Raw genomic sequence first — 19,091 nt, 5'->3', positions numbered from 1 at the left:
TGAGCCTCGTGTGACCCACTGTTGACTGAAGTGAGGGTCGCTCAGGAGTTTGCTCCCTTTGGGTGGGTTGTGTATTTCTTGTAGGAAGGTGATGTGTGGTTTCATGGTGTTTATGTATGAGGTGATGCGTTTTCTTTTTATGGGGTTTCCCAGCCCCCTCACATTTAGTGTAATTGCTTTTAGGCTAGCCATCTTGCTTATCTATTATGTAGGGTGATTCCTTGCCAACCCGTCCAGGTTGTCCTGTGTCTCTCACTTTGTGTTGTTTAACAAAGCAATGGGGTTGCGCTGTCCTAGCGTGTGGTGGGTGGAGGATTAGTGGGATTAGGACCAGGTTTGGGTTAAAGAGTGGGGGATAGGTTATAGAGAATATCCTATATGTAGTCATATAGGTGTTTGTTAGGGGTATTTTGGGACATCTGGTGTTTAGCCGGTTGGTCCTGAGCCTCAGCTGGTGTGGATGGCCTAGTTCAGGGGCAGGCCATCCTCCCTGTCGTTTGCGATAGGGGGTGGTCAGTGAGACAGTGTTAAGCGTCTTTGTGACGCCAATGTTGGGTATAGGGTTCATAAGCAGTGTTGCCAGTGTTATTAGCAACATGTTATTAGCAATATGTTGGGGTGGGGATGCGGGTGTTGGTACGCTCTGGTGCCACCATTGTGCTGATTGTGTCAGATTTTAGCCTGTTTGTGGGTTGTTGGGTGGTGGGGGATATATTTTGGAGTCATCTGGACTGGCGTTGGGGTGGGGATCTCTGTGGAGATGCAGGGCTGGGGGGGGTGCTGATGGTGCTGGCTATATTTATGGCCTAGGGGGAGGGGGAAGGAAGGGGGAAATCACCAGTCCTTCAGTTCAAGATGTCTTCTGGGTGCTTCATTCAGCTGTGGTTGTTGTTGTAGGGCTGTCCCTCTGTGATGTGTTGGTTTGGTTGATCCTGGTCTGTTGCCTTGTGCTGTATGTTCGGCAGGATGCTTCTGTGCATGGTGGTGGTTGGATGTGCTGGTTTGCATTGTTGTGTTGCTTCTGTTGCTTCTTTTTCCTCTTTACTGTTGTCCAATTGTTTGGTGTTGTTTCATCGTGGTGGTCGTGACTGTCACTTGGTGGGTCTGTCGGTTGCCATTCCAGTGGAGGGTCGAGTTCGAGGTTCTTCGGTAGTTGCAGGGCTTCAGGTATGTTGGTAGCCGTGTGTTGTGTTGTATTGGTTGTTACTATAAGGCGGAAGGGGAAGCCCCATCGGTACTTGATCCCTGCTTGTTGGAGGCACTGAGTGCATGGGTATAGGTTTTTCCTCCGATTTAGGGTGTCCTGAGATAAATCCTGTAAGGCCAATATAGGGTTGTCTCCATATCAAAGGCTTGTTGTTGAGTTTCTGAGGTTGTTCCATACCTCTTCTTTCTTTTTGTAGCGTGTGAAGCATACAATGATGTCTCGTGGGGGGGGGGGGGCGTTGGGTTTCGGCATAGGTTTTAGGGCTCTGTGAGCCCTCTCCAGGTTGCCTACCTCGAGTGTCAGGTTTGGGATTGTATTTTTCAGCCAGCGTACAATTAGGTCTGCTGGGCTTTTCTCCTCCGCTTTTTCAGGAAAGTTGAGGAAGCGGATGTTGCAGCGTCTACTACGGTCTTCTAAGTCTGCCAGTTTGATTTTCATGGCTGTGTTTTCCATATCTCTTATTTCCAGGTGGCTTTCCAGTTTAGCCACTTTATTACTGACACATGTGTTTTCCTCTCGGTACTTCTCTATTATTCTTTCTTGTATTTGGTTCTTCTTTTCTAGAGTTTCCACTTTGGAGGTCATGTCACTGAATGCTTTGAGTAGTTCTGTTAGTCTCATTTTCACTTCCTTCAGTTCTTGTTTTGTTGCTGGGGGGGTGTTGTGTTCTTGGTGCTGTTTGCCATCTCCCTGGTTGGTGTCATCACAGTCTTGTTGGTGTTTCAAATTTGTTTGGCATCCTCTTGGAGCAGGGTGTGTTGTGGTTAGGGGTTGTGGTGATTCCTGGGTGTTGCTGATCTGTTGAGCTGAACAGGCATTGTTGACTAGTGGCTTTTATAGAGCGTCTGGATTAGGCAGTCATTAGTGTCCCGTCTGGGCTGTGCTTTAAGGGCTTCTCTGGGGTTCCCTCAGTTGTCTCAGCAGTGTTCCCGGGGTGGGGTGGGGGGCAGCCAAGCAGACAGATGAGTAAGCCAACAGACAGACGGTTCACATAAAGGGGGTGGTAGGCAGTGGTATGAGAGACTGGTGGGGTGGGGTCAGAGGGAGAGTGTATGGGGGGGGTTATTCGTGGGTGCACCTGTGTGTACACGTCTGTGCACAGATCCTCACGAAAGGGGTATTGGGGTCCAGTCGAGGGTGGAGGGAGGGGTTAGGGGTTCGTAGTAAAGAATTAGGAATTTAAGGGTGTCAAGGATGTGTTCAGGAACAGAACCCAGCAAAGCAGTATAGAGGTTGAAGGTGAAAAAGGAGGGGAGGAAAGGGGGAGAAGCAGGGGAGGGGAGGGATGGAAGTCAAGGAGGGGAGAAAGAAAAGGAGGGAAGGAAAGAGAGAATGAGAGAGAGAGAGAGAGAAGGGGGGAAGAGACAAGGAAAGATGAAAATGTTTGGTTGCAGTGGTGGTTCTAGTTATAGTATGAGGTAAGACCCCTGGGGGGGATTGCTAATGAAAGTGTGTGGGGAGGTATGTGTATGTAGATTTTAGGGTTAGGAGGGTGAGACAGACTAGAGAAGCAGACTAAATCAAAGAGGGAAAGCAGGGGGGGGGGAGAGAGAGAGAGATCTGAAGATGTTGAAGTTGTGATGCCTGGCAGTAGTATTTGTATATCAAATGCCAGAGGTAAAAGTATTGTAGAAATGAAAATGTATAGAGAGCCCTTTTGAGAGGGGCAAATTTAATATAATAATGTGTATGTGTTCTTTTAAAAAGGAGGGGGGAAGGGGAGACAGAGAAGGGGAGGGGGGAGGAAAGGAGAAGAAAGAAAAAGAAAAAGGGAGGGGGGAAGGGCACCAGTGGCAGAAGCACTGATATTGGGGGGGGGGAGTATTTTTATTTTATTTTAATTTTCAGAGGGGATGGTAATATTGTAGTTGCAGGACAGTGGGGGGAAGGTAAGGCTCCCTCCTCAAAAACAGACAAACTAAGAAACTAAAGGGGGAGTAAGAGGAAAAGAGGAGTAATAGTAGTAATAATAATAAAAATGATTTTTTTAAAAAAAAAAGTAATAATGATGATAAAAAATAGTAATTAAAAACAAAGTGTTTCCCCCTTTTTTCAAAAAATAGAAATGAGGGTAGAGACTGGGGTGAAAATAAAATGAAATACAGAAAATAGGGAAAATATGTTAGTGAGGGGCAGCTTGTCTGGTAAAAAGAAAGTAAAAAATATTGGGGGGGAAGGAAAGAGGACAACAGCAAGAAGTCCCCTCCCTTTTGGGGGGATGGAAAATGTGTTTTTGGGTAATATAGGGATGTATTTTTAAAATGGTGGTAATAATAATTTAGCGAAAGGGCTGAAGATTTAGGGAAGGGGGAGAAATGGGGTGTTTTTTTTAAAGGGGGTTAAAAATGCATATGAAAAAGGGGAAAGTTTTGTGTATTTAAAAAAAAGTAGGGGTAATATGTTGTTTTAAAAAAAATAGAAGAAAAACGGGGGAGGTAAAAAACACTCACACAAAAAGGAAGTTAAAAAAAAGTAATAATAATAATTGAAAATTGAAAAAAGCAGGACAGGGGTTTGCGCAGCCTTCCTTTTGCTTCCTAGCCGAGGTTGGGGGAAGGGAGGCTCGGGTCAAGCTCAGCCACGTGTTTTTCACGGCTTCCCTTGCCCTCCTACCTCTCCTCCTTTCCCTTCTCAGCAGCAGCAGCCTTGCAGATAGCAGCAGCAGCAAGGTCCATGTTTGTTTTTTGGTTGTTGTTTTTCCCCCTCTCTCCTCTTTGCTGGCTTAGGTCTCAGGTCGTCCCTGGGCAGTCGGCCACGTGGCTGAGTGTCCTGGCTTTCTTTCTCGGCTCAGCCTGGGGGGAGGGGTCGGCAGCTCCCTTAGCTGCTGCGCTGGGCTCACCCGGTTCCTTGTCGGTTCTGGCGGCGGCAGCAGCAGTCCCAGCGGTCCGACACCAGCCAGGTAACCCAATTGATTCTGGTTGGCTTCAGGAGCTGCTTGCTGCTGTGGCTTCCGCCATGATGCCTCGCCGGAAGTCCAGTATAAATCAGTTTTGATGTTGCTTGGAGAAAATGGCATTCATTGCCTCCCATGTGATGAATTCAAGAATCCCTCAGAAACCTGAGTATTGCAACTTTTGTGTTAAAACAAAGTTCTAGACCTCATGGCTGCAGACAAAAGTATGGGTAGCCAGCTTCTGCAAAAGTTGACTGTATCGGAGAAAGAAATACCCCCTAGTCAATTCTGCATTCTAATACTGGTGATGATCCTAAAGGTCTTCCCAAAGTAATACAATGGAGAATAACCAACTCCAGCCTTTCCAAATACCTCTGTAGTTTGCACACAACCTGCTCTGTGCAGCTCTCCCAGAGGTGATTTGTCCCATTGGGTTAAATAGCAGAAGAGAACCGAATGCAAGCAAGAGAACTATTGATAGACTGGGTGCCCTTCGCCATGGTCCATGAGAGGCAAGAATGCTCCCCTCTCCAGTCGGCCGATTGCCATGGTACTTGATGGAGCAAATAAGTTCTTCTAAGGGAAGAACAGAAGGGATCACCAGGTGGAGAAATCAATGAGTAGGGAGCACAATGTTTTACGTGCACCCGACCCTGGGAGCGGTTGGGTTTGGAAGCAGGGAATATGAGCTCACCACAAAAAAAGGAAGGCTTAGTTACAGTTCCGTTATGTAGCAGTTTGTTCCAAGTAGTATTTATTAAGGAATGTAAGGAAAGAAATTCCCAAGATAGTTTTACAAACAAGTTGGGAATCCTACCAGCATGTGCAGCTGTCTTTTTGTTTTGGATGTGCCTTCCCATTAGTGGTTTTCCCTGATTGTATTCTGTTTTCCATACAACTCAGTCAGATATGTGCACTTTGGGATAATGCCAACACTTCTGACACTTCTCTTGTATCTCTTTTCTGCCAGATAGAAATTTAGCACTTGGCTTCGCCAGACCCATCAAGGCAGACACCATCACTACCAGGCCTCGAAGGCATCTGAAGAAGCAGCAGGAATCTGTGGAGTCGGTAGACTCCTCTGTGTCTGCTCCATCTCTGTCACCCTCTCCTTCCTCTTCCTCCTCCTGCTTACCTCATGTAACTAGGAAGCGATTCCAGATATACTCCAAATCGCCTTTCTACCGGGCAGCTCCCTCTGGGGATGCCTCAGCCCTCGAACAAGCGCCAGGGCACCTCAGAGGTTTGGACGACAAGCCGCAGTTCACCACTAGAGGGACTTTCAATCCCGAGAAGGGCAAGCAGAAGCTGAAGAATGTGAAGAACTCCCCACCAAAAGCCAAAGAGCTCCCAGAGGCAAGTGCCGGGCCAGGCCAGAAGAGACAGGCTGATGCTGCCAATTACAACAATGCCCAGCAGCTGGTGCTACTCGGAAACAATGAATTTATGGTATGAGCCGCACCAGCTGATCGCAGCAAAATTGCAACATCTCATCCGTGACATCTTGCTGCTTCTTCGACACCGTCTGCTGCCACCGGCGTTCTGGAACTCAGTGTGTTGGGACTCAGTGTGTTCCCTCAGTAAACCTGAAGGAAGGAAGGGCCGGTGAGCTGTATCTGCATAGTCTGTCAGTCCCCAGTTCTGTCTGTGATGGGCAAGGGAATGTGCAAGCAGACAAGAACACCAGAAGACAATTAGAGTTCAGGGACCTATTCTTGATCCCAGCTATCAAAGCAGCCAACTTTAGGGACTGGGTTTTTGCACTGGGATTCATAAGCAAGGGCCCTCTTAGACGGACCCGCAGCATAAAGGAGACCAAGCTCTTGTTTGAAGCTATTCCTTATTTGCTTCATTGTGTTGTCAATATTTAAAAATGTTCATTTCCACCCAAGCACTTCTCAGACAACCGTCAGGTGCATACCTGTTGTGGAAAAGAGAGCTTTTTGACTTAAAAAAAAAAAGGTCAGAATAACAAATGCCAGTTTGGTTCTAGGTAGGTCAATGCCAAATATTTGTGCCGAATGTTCAGTAGCCATAACCACAACAGGTGTTCTGTTTTCAGGGTACAGGAGAGGCAGCATAAATATTAGGAGATAGAACCCTTTGTTTTTCTGGCTACGCCCTGGACACGCTCTGCTGCTAGATGAGCAAAAAGCTCCACAAACAGACTGACGGGCAGGAAAAAAGTCACTCCCACAATCACTTTACTCAAGCAAAATGGAGATGGGTGGAGAAGCAGTAAGGAGGGCTGCTGTCACAATCAGTCTGTTTAAAATGTGATTTAACATCACTTTTTTGCTGAACATCAGTATTAAGCAAAGTCAAAACAAAATCAGAGACTACTTGAAGCTCTTTGATAGTATTATGGTTACTGAAGTTCAATGTAAATATGTTTTGTTTTTTAACTTTCCCCTCACAATGTGGGACTTAACTTTTCCCCCCTTTAATGTGGGACACTTATGCCAGGAAGGTAAATGGGTGGGTGGGGGAAGCTAGAATTAGATCTGAGGTCTTGACAGTGTGAAACAACAGAAGGTAGTCGTTTTTTGCATCCTTATGTCATGAGGTAATTCCCACCAGTACCTTGCATTTGGAGCTTTCAGGAGTTTGTCTTTGTGATGAAATAGCTGTGAATGTGTGTGGGAAAATTTGCTCCAGTTCTTGACTTTAGCAGTAATGTATGTATCTTTTAAAGTGGACCTTTGGGGAGCCCCATTTTTTCAGAGCATCACTGAGGATAGCAGAAAATATTCAGATGGCTAAGGTTTGCCCAGCTGCTTTGTACCACCCATGCAAATATAGCTGTAATTTAAAAAAAAAACATTTTAATATAAAAAACTACCAACAGGGGCAGTGTACTGTGATTGTATACATGAGAGCAGGAAATCTGATAACCTTTAGTTTCCAGCTTTTGTTAGTGATTGTATGCAGGTCCTATGCCTCATTTCCAGTCTGAGTGGTCTGACTGGCTAAGAATCAGTGATGAGTTGGTGGTTTAAAACCAAACATGCAAGAAGCCCCTTCCAAATTCAGGCCAGGGCCTCCAGTTACAAAAAAAGGGGGGGGGGGGAATTGAAAACTGCAGCTCCATTTGTGTAGGTCTCGTAGCACAAACCAGCTGGACAAACTTCATCCCACTCGATATCTACTGCCACTTTACTCATTTGCACTTGCCCTGTTAGTCAGACTTTGTCTGGCCTCTGACACAGGAATCCTCAGCTGTGCTCTTCCTGCTTCAAATTACCCTTTAAGAAAGAGAGGAAAAAGAATACAGCAATTTGGGACACCCACAGCCAGAAAGGGTTACCCTACTCTCTGCACCCACCTCTCTTAATGCTTGTATGTTGCAGACTAATAAGCTGCATTCCTCTCCTCCTCCCCCCAATCCTGCTCTTGGTCCCGAACTGCATGATAGTCATTGCATTTTCCACACACACATTAGATGCTTCTTTCTGTTTGAGCCACATTCAGCAAGTGCACAAAGATCCTTTGGAAACTTGTCTTCTGGCCCTCATTTTGACGAGTTGCTCTGCTGGGAAGTGCTAGGCTCTGCATACACTCCAGGGTACTAATTCCCATTTCTTCCAGTGCAAAGCCTTCCTTTCAGCACTGGCCTTGTTGGGGGAGGAGGAGACACAATTACATAATTCAGATGGGTCCAAGCCAGAGTTTTGGTTGTTGCACTGTTTGTTTTGTTTTTGATACTGGCAACAGGAAGAAAAAAAGTATTTCCATTCATTTCCACATCCATATTTTTGCCTGATACCTGTCTTCCAAGATAGCAGTCTACTCTCCCCACCTGCACTCCCTGACCCTGTGCAATCTGTAAGTACAGGGTCTTGGATTTTGTTTCCCCACTCATGGTATTAAGTGAATGTACTCACCACTAGAAAGGACGTTGGCTGCATATAGTTATTTTTAATGGATTTTTTAAAAGTAATTTATAAGTATACTGAGTGTAAATTTTAAAAGACTTATGTATTGTAAGAGGATATATTGTCCTGTGTCATACTCTATAAATCTTACATGTTTAAAGAAGAATTCTATAAAGGAAAATGCTTTATTTTGCTCACTGAACCAGCTGGCTTGCAGTTACGCAGTCAGCTGGCACATTGTAATTTCATGTCTGGAGGTTTCTTTAGTTTTTTAAATTAATGTTATTTTTGTTTCTCTTTCCTGGAACAAGGCCGTCATATTCAAAGTGCAATTTGTGTAATATTTTGTAAATATGATACTATATGGCTGTACAAAAACAACTTTATGAACAAATAACTTCTAGCTTATTAAAGAAGAAAACAATGGAAAATAAAGTGATAGTGGCAGATTTTTTCCCGTACATAGTGATGATCATAATCAACCATCTAGACAAAGGCTTTTGTGTCTTTGGGAGACTGTGAGGGGAATATTGAGAACATGAAACCTAAGTTAGAAGCAGAAGCTTTCCAGGGAAGTCTTTAACATGGCCATATAAATTACCATATGTGGTTCTGGGACTATGCCACTTCAGACTGCAAGAGCACATTTTAATCACTAGGGGCAGAAGAGCGCACTGGGTGGGTGGGTGGGGGGTGTTAAGGAAATCTTGTCATATGGGAAGAGAGGTCAGGGATCCCCTTCCCTAATGTGCTACTTTTCTTTCTCATTATAGGTACCTCCATAATCCACCTACTTTTTCTTCACGAAACAGGCTCAAATAATCCAACAGGCCTCAACTCTAACATAGATAAAATTCCATTCCACCCCTACTACTCTTACAAAGATCTATTAGGTGCTTTAATTATATTATTATGCCTTCTCCACTTGACACCTTTCTCACCAAATCTATTAGGAGACCCAGAAAACTTCTCCCCTGCAAACCCTTAGTTAGCCCGGCACACATTAAACCAGAGTGATTTCTCTTTGCCTAAGCTATTCTTCGTTCAATTCCTAATAAACTAGGTGGTGACCTAGCTCTTCTATTCTCTATCCTCATCCTACTTATTATACCAATAATACACCTATCAAAACAACGCACCTTCTCCTATCATCCACTATCCCAAATACAATTTTGACTTTTAGTCTCGGATATTATCATTTTAACATGAATTGGGGGCCAACCTGTAGAACACCCATTTTTTATTATTGACCAATTAGCCTCAGCACTTTATAATTCTTCTTCTCATAACTGCTGCAATAGAAAATAAACTCCTCAAAAGGTAACTAGCCTTAGTAGCTTAAATTAACCTAAAGAACTGGCCTTGTAAGCCAGAAATGAGACACACCCTCCTAGGACATCAAAAGCGAAGGCCGCAACACCTCATCGCCAGCCCCCAAAACTAGCATTTTAATTAAACTATCTTCTGTCTCCCCACAGCCGACTAGAGCGGCTTTTTTGCCTCATGCACTAGTATGGAGTGACGATCTAAGTACTACTATGTATATATTACATTAACTCATTTACACCAATGATAAATTATATATACATTATCCTATATATGAGACATAATACATATATGTTTAATTATGCATTAAATATTTACCCCATGAATATCCTTATATATTTTAGTACCTATAAATTTTACATAATACATACAGTAACAAGTCTTGTTCCTGTATCATCTGACTAAACCAAGTTAAGTTCATGGGACAAGGTAGTGCATATAGCAACTCTAGGAGGACAGACAGGCTAGCTGTGTCTTGTTGCTGAGTGAACTTCTGCCTGCAGGTCTCACCTGGCCTGCGTTCACTATTAAGTCCATCCAGTGGTGGAGGAAGCCACTTGGGAGCCTGGGGCAGTGCGCCTAGGGGTGGGCTGAGCTGCCCACAGAGGCGGGGTGCACCATGGGGCCTCCAGAGTCTGCCTGCCTCCTCCCACTCACGCCCTACAGCTGGGGTTGAGGCAGCGGGCAGACCGCTTGGGCAGCGCAGGGCCTGTGCACACCCAAGCCACCGCATGTCTCCCAGGAAAGACGTGTGGCTAGGACGTGCTGCAGGCCCCGTGGTGAGTGCTATCCAGCATTTTGTCACCCCCCTCAGTGGTGACACCCGGGGTGGTCCACACCCACCACACACCCCTTCCTCCGCCCCTGAGTCCACTGTTGTAAGATGATTGTATATCCTTGCAATATCCAGTGACCCTGCTGGTTCTGAAGTATTTATTGCGCCTGAAATTTTTGCAGCTATTATGGTACTTCTCTTCAGATGCAGGCCAAACAACACTTCACAAAACAATGTCTCAAGGAGAGATTGGAAAACTGGCAGCTGCACAGAAGACTGCAGCTGCAGATGGAAGGTATAAAATGTTTAACCAAAAGAAAGGGGAAGATCCTGAGTTAATTGCTTCTAATTTTCTTCTCCCTTCATATCTGCATTTTATTTCCTGTATGTGTGGACAAATTTCAAAAAAGCCATTCCGTTGATCTCTCCTCTGAGAAGAAACTGTATGAGTGACTATTTCAGACATTCCACACAAGTAAAGAAAGAAGGGAAAGATTGCAAGTCATTAACACTCTTACTTGCAATGTCTGAAGCTGCTCTCAGCTAAAGCAAAAGTTAATTGACTGCCAAATCTATTCTTATAGCCTCCAGCACCTTTGGAAGAATGGGAACCATGCACTCTTGCCTCCGAGCAGACATGTACAGCGTTGCACTGTAAACTGGAAGTGCTAGCCACATATTTCTCACCAATGGGAGAAGTGGGAATAAAATTAATACAAGTTAATGGCAAAAACTTTCTTGTGGCAAGTTGCACAGTCTCCTTTAGTTGCTGTATATAAGACAAGGCAGTAGTTTAATTAATACATATTAACTGTACAGATTATATCCACTGTGTATAAATGCTGTTCTGTGCTTAATACCATGCAAGTGCTTCAGTGCACTTTGACGCTAAGATATTTCTCTAAGTGAAGAAAGGGGAACAGAGGCTTGAAGAAGAAGAACCTCACCACAGTTCCGAGTTAAATCTCTCTTCCCCTCCCTCGCAGCTCTCCGCTTCCCCCTTCGCTCCTCAACTCAGCCCCGCTCACCGCCTTCTCCAGGTGACCCAGGCGTGCCTCACCTGACAGGAGGAGAGACTTATCTGAGAGGGGCGCTAGCCGAGCATGCCAGAGGGGGGCCTGCGACTCGCCCCCTGCAGCGTAGCAGCACTCGCACCCCCCAATGGGCGGATTTGCGCATTCGGCATGATCACCATCGTGAAAATCCAACCACTGATCACCAAATATGCCCGACCGCCCGGCGTATTTGCGCAATCGGCGGTCAGATTTTCGCGATCGGTGGGCGGCGCTGGCACGCCCAACGGGCAGTGCTCACCCCCCCCGGCTGACCAGCCAGGGGTGCAAACACTGCCCACTGGGGGTGCCAGCGCCACCCACCAATCGTGAAAATCCAATCACCGATCGCATAAAACTGCCCGCTGGGGGGGTGCGAATGCCACCTGCCAGGGGGTGCCAAGCTGATTGCCGGGTGTATTTGTGCAATCAGTGGGTGGATTTTCACGACTATCATGCCGAACGTGAAAAACCGCCCATCGGGGGTGCGAGCGCTGCCACGCCGATCCACCCAAGGGGATTTTGTCACAAACACACACACACCAGGCATGACACCTGGGATGGACCGCACCCCCCTTGAAACACCCCTGGTCCAGTACAACGACCTATATGTCCTGTTTGAACAGATTCTAGAGAAAACAATGAGGCTTGAACAGAGAGACTGGCGTGAATCGCCTGTCCGGGTGTGGGTCAATACATTCAAGGTGTTTTTGGATGAATACATGACAGAGTATATGCCTTCGAATTGCACTGCCTTACCCACTCTGGAAGAATGGCAGATGCAAGTGATAGACTACATGGAATTGGCAGAAATGACTGGCAGAATCCGAGACCTGGGAGAAGAGCTAGTGGAAGAGGATTGGAAGAAATTTAAAGACTACTTACAAAAACATTGCAAAATGTTTGAATGCTAAAACGATGCAGGATATAAAGATAATATGGCATTAGTGACATAGTTGAAAGGAATATGTAAAAAATGTTTTATAAGAATAAGGGTGAAAAAGCTAGAATAACATGTCAGATTTAAACAAAATGATAAAAAGGGAAAAATTGGAGACATAATAGTTGAAATGTATAACATAGAATAAGATTTGAAAGAGGGCAAGGCACTGCTGAATACGATTGTGTAAAAGGGAACACAGAAAAGGGAGATGTGAGGAAGTCAGGAAGGAGGGTTATGAAAATAATAAGTAAGAAACTGTTTTTTTTATGTCTTTTTTATGTCTTTTTTCTTCTACCTTTTTATGTTTCGTATTGTATTTTTTTGTTTTTATTTGACTGTGATAATGTTTTCTCTTTCTTTTTTTTTGTTTTGTTTTGTTTTGATTGTGAAGCTTGTTTTACTGTTTAAAATTTCAATAAATATCTTTTAAAAAAAAACGAATTGCACTGCCTTAAAGGTAAACTGGTCCTACCAAATTATTACTCTTACATTGCACTGGAATAAGGATCACATTCTTTTTCTGTACTTTAAGAGCCTCCCTCTTGTGACCTTACTGCCTCTTAAAGCTTTGTTTTGTAGAAAGGGCATTTGTTGCTGAGGTCCTGGCACTAACCACTTTCCTTGCAGTTTGTAATATGTCTCATAGTCTCCCTAATTAGTAGGTTAAATAACAAATGCAATTTGAAAAGGTTAACTTGCAGTAATTAACACAAAATTAAGATCAGGAAGCATCAACAACTAACTTAGGTCCATTCATTTCAGTCGGCCTACTTTAAATAGGACTTAGTTGCAGGGCCAGCCCCCCTATGGGGCAAGGTGAGGCAACCATTTCAGGTGGCAAGATCCACAGGAGTAGCAGATCCCAATGCTTCTTCTTCTTCACCTGCAGCTGAGTAAGATTGTCTTCCATGAACAATCTTTTAACAGTGAGTCTGTAAGTGACCGTGGAGGCCAGTTCTGGATCCACACGTCCTTCCACAGTGGAGACATTGGTTTCCAGGTGGGAGTTGATCTCGGTGAGGGTTTGCCAAGCGTGCCTTCCTCTTAGCACGTTTCTCCCTTGCATCCTGAGTTCAAGTGTCTTCAAAGCTCACAACACCTTTGGTAAAGGCTGGTTTCCAATTAGAGCGCTCGCAGGCAAGTGTTTCCCAATTGTTGGTGTTTATAATACATTTTTTTAGATTTTCCTTGAGACAGACTTTAAACCTCTTTTGTTGACCACCAGCATTACGCTTTCCATTTTTAAGTTTGGAATAGAGTAGTTGCCTTGGAAGATGATAATCAGGCATCCGCACAACATGACCAGTCCAACAAAGTTGATGTTGAAGAATCATTGCTTCAACACTGGGGATCTTTGGTTCTTCCAGTATACTGGTATTAGTTCGCCTGTCTTCCCAAGTGATATGTCAAATTTTTCAGAGACACCATTGATGGAATCTTTCAAGGAGTTGGAGATGGCATTTATAAGTGGTCCATGTTTCCCAAGCATACAGTAAGGTTGGTAGTACAATAGCTTTGTAAACAAGCATTTTGATTTCCCTGCGAATGTCCTGGTCCTCAAACACTGCACTTCAATCGGGAGAAAGCCGCACTCACAGAGCTCAGACGATGCTGGATTTCAGCATCCATGTTGGCCCTTGTGGAAAGATAACTGCCCAGGTAAGAGAAGTGATCAACATTTTCCAATATTACACCATTGAGTTGGATTTGTGGTGCTGCAGAAATTTTATTTTGTACTTGTTGGTGCAGCACTTTTGTTTTTTGGATGTTGAGCGATAGGCCAAGCTTTTCGTAAGCTTCTGCAAAGATATTTAGGAAGGTTTGGAGGTCATCCTCTGAGCATGCACACACTATGTTGTCATCAGCATACTGAAGCTCTATGACGGAAGTTAAGGTAACCTTACTCTTTGCAGATATTTATTCAGGGCCGGCCCACCCATGAAGCAAGGTGAGGTGACTGCCTCAGGTGTCAGGATTCACCAGGGCAACAGACCCCGATATAGATATTTCTTGCCCCTCTGTTCCTGATGTAGATCTTCCCTCACTCCTTCTTCCCTGGTAGGGAGAGCGACAACATATGGGGGTTTGCCTCAGGTGCCAAAATGTATTGGGGCCAGCCCTGCTTAGTTGAAAACAATCTCATAATTGTGTGCTCACATCTTTTAAATGGCTGCCATTCTAGAATAGAACCAAGTCTTTTGGACAGAGCTGGAAGCATGGAAAAACATGCAGAGGGCAGCTGTTAGTACTAAAGTAGTCAGGGCTAGATTGTTCTTTATTAGTCCCTTTGTTGGGTATCTGGTGTCACCATGGCAGCAGGATTCTAGACCCCTCCAACCACCTTAGAGCTAACTGAGCAGTGTCTTAGGAATAGTACTGAAGGCTTGAAGTGAAATGACAGAGGGATGTACTGGGCAGCGGAGAAGCATTATGTGAGATACCAAATGTCTATCTGACATTAACTGGGCCCTTGAAAAGTGCTTGTGAAGGATTGAAAGATACATGAGGAGGCAGAATGAACCGGAGGGGTGACTGGGAGAACAGATTCTGAACCTGTTAATTTCTGATTTAGCTCTTTTTGTTTCAGGTAACCAAAACAGAAAGAAAAAAGAGAAGGAAGAAGGAAGCAGATGTTGTAAGTTGAAAACTTCATTCTTGTATTGTTTAGTTTAAATGCACTATTCTGCACCAAGTATTTAGGAAGGTCTGTTCCAGGAGTAGGAAACCTGTGACTCTCCAGATGTTGCTACAATCAGCAGGTGTGGTGGGGTGCTCAACCAATTCCCCCTTTTTAAAATGCTTTCCTGCCAGCATGAGACACAGTACAGCAGCATTCGAGTGTATTAATTGTTGCGTTCTTGATTTCAGTATGCAAGCATGCTTGCCACAGAAAGTGCTGCCTGAGGACCACAACCAAGTGCCCCAAAAGGTAAGGTTTCTTTCATCTTCAGCTTGCAGTGGTTTTTCAATATTCCCTGCTATAACTTGCATTATTGAATAGTGAAGGACCTCAATTTTAGGAATGGAAAATCCAGATTGCTATGGCAAAGTGAGTCTTCTGCTAGGCTCTCGTCTTCAACTCTGCAGCATAGGTTCTTTGTCAGCCCTGCTTACCACATGGAGAAAGCTGTTCATATCTTCCTCACAGTTTATAGATAATGTAGGACCTGTGTTGCAACTGCCATAACAATATTGATTTTCTAAGGCCCTTACTATAACTTAAATGCCTTAGTATGAACCATTTGGTTCCACGGCACCCACTAATTTTATACTCCTGGTTTCCACTACATTAGATAAATGAGTAATGAATATGAACGCAAGAAAAAATTTAGTTGCTGGTCTACCTCTAAACTGTTCCTTTTCATCTTTCTATGTTTAGTATATTCAGGCTGATGTGACTTTGGGTAATGTATTCGGATGTAGCATGAGCAAAACTGTGATCATCTTTTGAGATATTCTCAGGGTATATGTTTTTGTGAACCAGGGTGGCTAACTCTTTCTGTATGTAACTAGCAGTCTTTTTCTTTTCACTGTGAAGCCTGGAAATACATTTGGAAGTATTTCTTTGAAGCAGTTTCTGTTTACGTTCTGACCGATCCAACCCCCCATCCCCCGGATTTTGCATGTGCTGTGTTGTGAATAAAGCAGATTTGCACAATTTCTGATAAACTATAGATGATAGGTCACACACAGTTAGGGTACTAATTACTCGAAAATAAATAGGATTTTATTTCTAATAAATAGTACAGCCATCTTAATCTAGCTGTTTTGCTGGGCCTAAATTTGCTTGGGCCTAAATTTGCTGGGCCTGCTATCAAAAATTTAGCAAACAAGAAATGAGGGTATTCCATCCAAGTAAAATATAGATAATGTGGGGTTCCCCCCCCCCCACATTAAGTGGTTTGCTGCCTGGATCTTGTGTATTAAATGTTTGAATGTAGAAAAAGCAAGCTTGGAAGTGATAGTAGAAATGCCAGAACATTTGGCTTGAGATGATTTTGTTATATTGTTCTGGTATCAATGAGGTTTTATCTTCTTTGAGTCAGGGTTTTCCATTTTAAGAATGTTTTTGTTTTTCGATGGTTACAGAAAATGTAACATGAAATGTGACATGGAAAGGCTTATTGAAGAATTCAGCCAAATCTCATGACTTCTGTGGCCTTGGGGCCTACCGTACCTCATTTTTGGAAACTTTTTAATTAATACTTCCTGGCAATTTTAGTATAAAAAATCCATATACAGGTCTTCCAGTAGCCTCTTTGGCTGTGTCACAGCCTAGTCATGTTAATTTCTGAGGCTACGGATAGTTTATTTATCTCTGCACTGAGAATTCCTACTATTATACATTCACCTGCAAAGCTGAGGCTTGTGAAATGGGAGTCCTGCACTTCAGCAAACCAAGCAGGAAAGCCTAGAGAGAAGGGCAGTCAGGAGCAGCCTTGGATGGGGACTGCTTTTCAAAGCCATTTTTTTGACTGCGGCTCCACTTTTAGCTCTGAGTTTTTCTTTGCTGTTAACTGGGACTGTGGTGCTGCTGCTAACACAGTGGTGTGAACACAGGAGTATAACAAGAACAATGGCTATCTAGAAAAAGGTGAGGCCTGCACAACTTAACAAGGCCTTTCCTTGGTCTCTTATTCTTACTATGCAGATTTTATAGACCACTTCACATCCACTGGCCCCAGTCTGCTGGAACGCTCTGTTGCAAGAGACCAGGGCCCTGCGGGACTTGACATCTTTCTGCAGGGCCTGCAAGACGGAGCTGTTCTGCCAGGCCTTTGGTCGGGGCTCAGTCTGACCCCTCTCCTTTTACAAGACCCTGCATACAAGTGGCCTCTCTAACTCTTCTCACTGGCTCATACAAATAGCTGACCCTGGTGAGTACTTAAGGTTTCCAACTCCTATAGTTATAGTTATAGTTATAATTTGTGGGTCGCCACCTGAACTTATTTTGATTTTAATTCGATTTTAAGCTGTATTTCAGTCAATTGCTGAAATTTATGTCTTAATATAGGCCTTATTGGGGGAGGAGGAGACAGTGGCGTAGCGTGGGTTGTCAGCACCCGGGGCAAGGCAAGTAATTTGCGCCCCCTAACCTGTGGATTTTAGCACTTGAGTCTCTTCCACTAGATTAGCGCCCCCCCCCCCAGTGCGGCCGGCCCCCCTGCACCCCCCACGCTACGCCACTGGGAGGAGATACAATTACATAATTCAGATGGGTCCAAGCCAGAGTTTTGGTTGTTGCACTGTTTGTTTTGTTTTTGATACAGTGCTACCTCGGGTTAAGTACTTAATTAATTCCAGAGGTCCATTCTTAACCTGAAGCACCACTTTAGCTAATGGAGTCTCCTGCTGCTGCCGCGCTGATTTCTGTTCTCATCCTGAAGCAAAGTTCTTAACCCAAGGTACTATTTCTGGGTTAGCGGAGTCTATAACCTGAAGCGTATGTAACCTGAAGCGTATGTAACCCGAGGTACCACTGTACAGGGTCTTGGAATTTTTCCTCCCCACTCATGGTATTAAGTGAATATACTCACTACTAGAAAGGATGTTGACTGCATATAGTTATTTTTAATGGATTTTTAAAAAGTAATTTATAAGTATACTGAGTGTAAATTTTAAAAGACTTATGTATTGTAAAAGGATATATTTTTCTGTGTTATACTCTATAAATCTTATATGTTTAAAGAATTCTATAAAGGAAAATGCTTTATTTTGCTCACTAAACCAGCTGGCTTGCAGTTACGCAGTCAGTTGGCACATTGTAATTTCATGTCTGGAGGTTTCTTAAGTTTTTAAAATTAATGTTATTTTTGTTTCTCTTTCCTGGAAAAAGGCCATCATATTCAAAGTGCGATTTGTGTAATATTTTGTAAAAATTATACTATATGGCTGTACAAAAACGACATTATGTACAAATAACTTCTAGCTTATTAAAGAAGAAAACAATTGAAAATAAAGTGATTGTGGCAGATGTTTTCCATACAAGGTGATGATCAAAATCAACCATCTAGACAAAGGCTTTTGTGTCTCTGGGAGACAGTGAGGGGAATATTGAGAGCATGAAACCTAAGTTAGAAGCAGGGAAGTGTTAACAAGGCCATATAAGTTATGTGGTTCTGGGACTATGCCACTTCAGGCTGTAAGGGCACATTTTAATCACTAGGTGGCAGGAGAGCTCTCTCTCTCTCTCTCTCTCTCTCTCTCTCTCTCTCTCTCCAGAGATCCCCTCCCCTAATGTACTACTTTTCTACATGCAGGAAGGTTGCTAGGTTTTTAAACAGAGAACTATTCAAACATATGATTTTTCATTAGGATCATTAGATGTTCTGCAATGGTACTTTCATAGGAAAAGTCTGCCATTTAGGTTTTTCTGTTTGTGTCAATTGGCTTTGTGTCTGGGGCTAGGATAATTATACTTGCTGCAACGGCACAACAGCCCTTTCTCACCCTGGTACCGTCGGGCCATCCCTCACTTACACATAGTGCAACCACCTCACGGTACACCAATTACACAAACTTCTTCAATATACCCCAGATTATCTAGTGGGGGACTTCTGTGAGGGAAAACTTAATGATTTGGAGTCTCAGGCAGGATTTGATCAAACAAACAAGAAAGGTTTTATTAAACAAAGGAAGTTTTTGACACAAAGTGGGTAAAACAAAGGGTACTTGAGGTTATGATGTTATTCAGGTAACCGTTCACCTAATAACATTTATACTAAATCTAACTGATGTTATGGACTCTCAATCAAGCACAGCTTCTTTTAAACTTCAGTTGCTTATGTTCAGTTACTTTGCTTCAGGTAGAGATTACAGGTTTTTAGACTAAATGGTAAATGCTCAGTTTATTTCCAGTTATTTCACTTCAGTTCTTTCTCAGGTGTTGCATGGCTGTTATCACTTAATACTTTGGTTCTTAAACAAGGTGGCACTTTCTGTCAGTTCCACACCCCTTTGACAATCCTGAGGTACACCAAGTAACAGACCCAAGGGATTGCCACACCCCTCTTAACTGGT

At 43.7% G+C, this 19,091-nt stretch overlaps 1 protein-coding gene and 1 pseudogene across 9 annotated transcripts in view; both read left to right on the top strand.

The window, feature by feature from the left end:
- Positions 1 to 15,023, top strand: part of MYO9A (myosin IXA) — a 177,518-nt gene extending 162,495 nt beyond the window's left edge. For 7 of the 9 annotated variants that reach the window (XM_077918913.1, XM_077918914.1, XM_077918916.1 and 4 more), the window contains one exon: positions 5,071 to 8,410. In XM_077918913.1, the coding sequence (XP_077775039.1) occupies positions 5,071 to 5,555 (485 nt within the window). In that variant the 3' untranslated portion in view covers positions 5,556 to 8,410. Of the gene's footprint in view, positions 1 to 5,070; positions 8,411 to 14,939 lie in introns of those variants that run through there. The other 2 variants (XM_077918918.1, XM_077918917.1) reach the window with 2 other exon arrangements.
- LOC144325492 (cytochrome b pseudogene) lies at positions 8,676 to 12,889 on the top strand (annotated as a pseudogene).
- Positions 15,024 to 19,091: the final 4,068 nt, after the last annotated feature.

Source organism: Podarcis muralis, chromosome 14, assembly GCF_964188315.1.
Source record: "Podarcis muralis chromosome 14, rPodMur119.hap1.1, whole genome shotgun sequence".
NCBI classification, from domain to species: domain Eukaryota; kingdom Metazoa; phylum Chordata; class Lepidosauria; order Squamata; family Lacertidae; genus Podarcis; species Podarcis muralis.
This window is presented reverse-complemented; position numbering and strand designations above follow the sequence as displayed.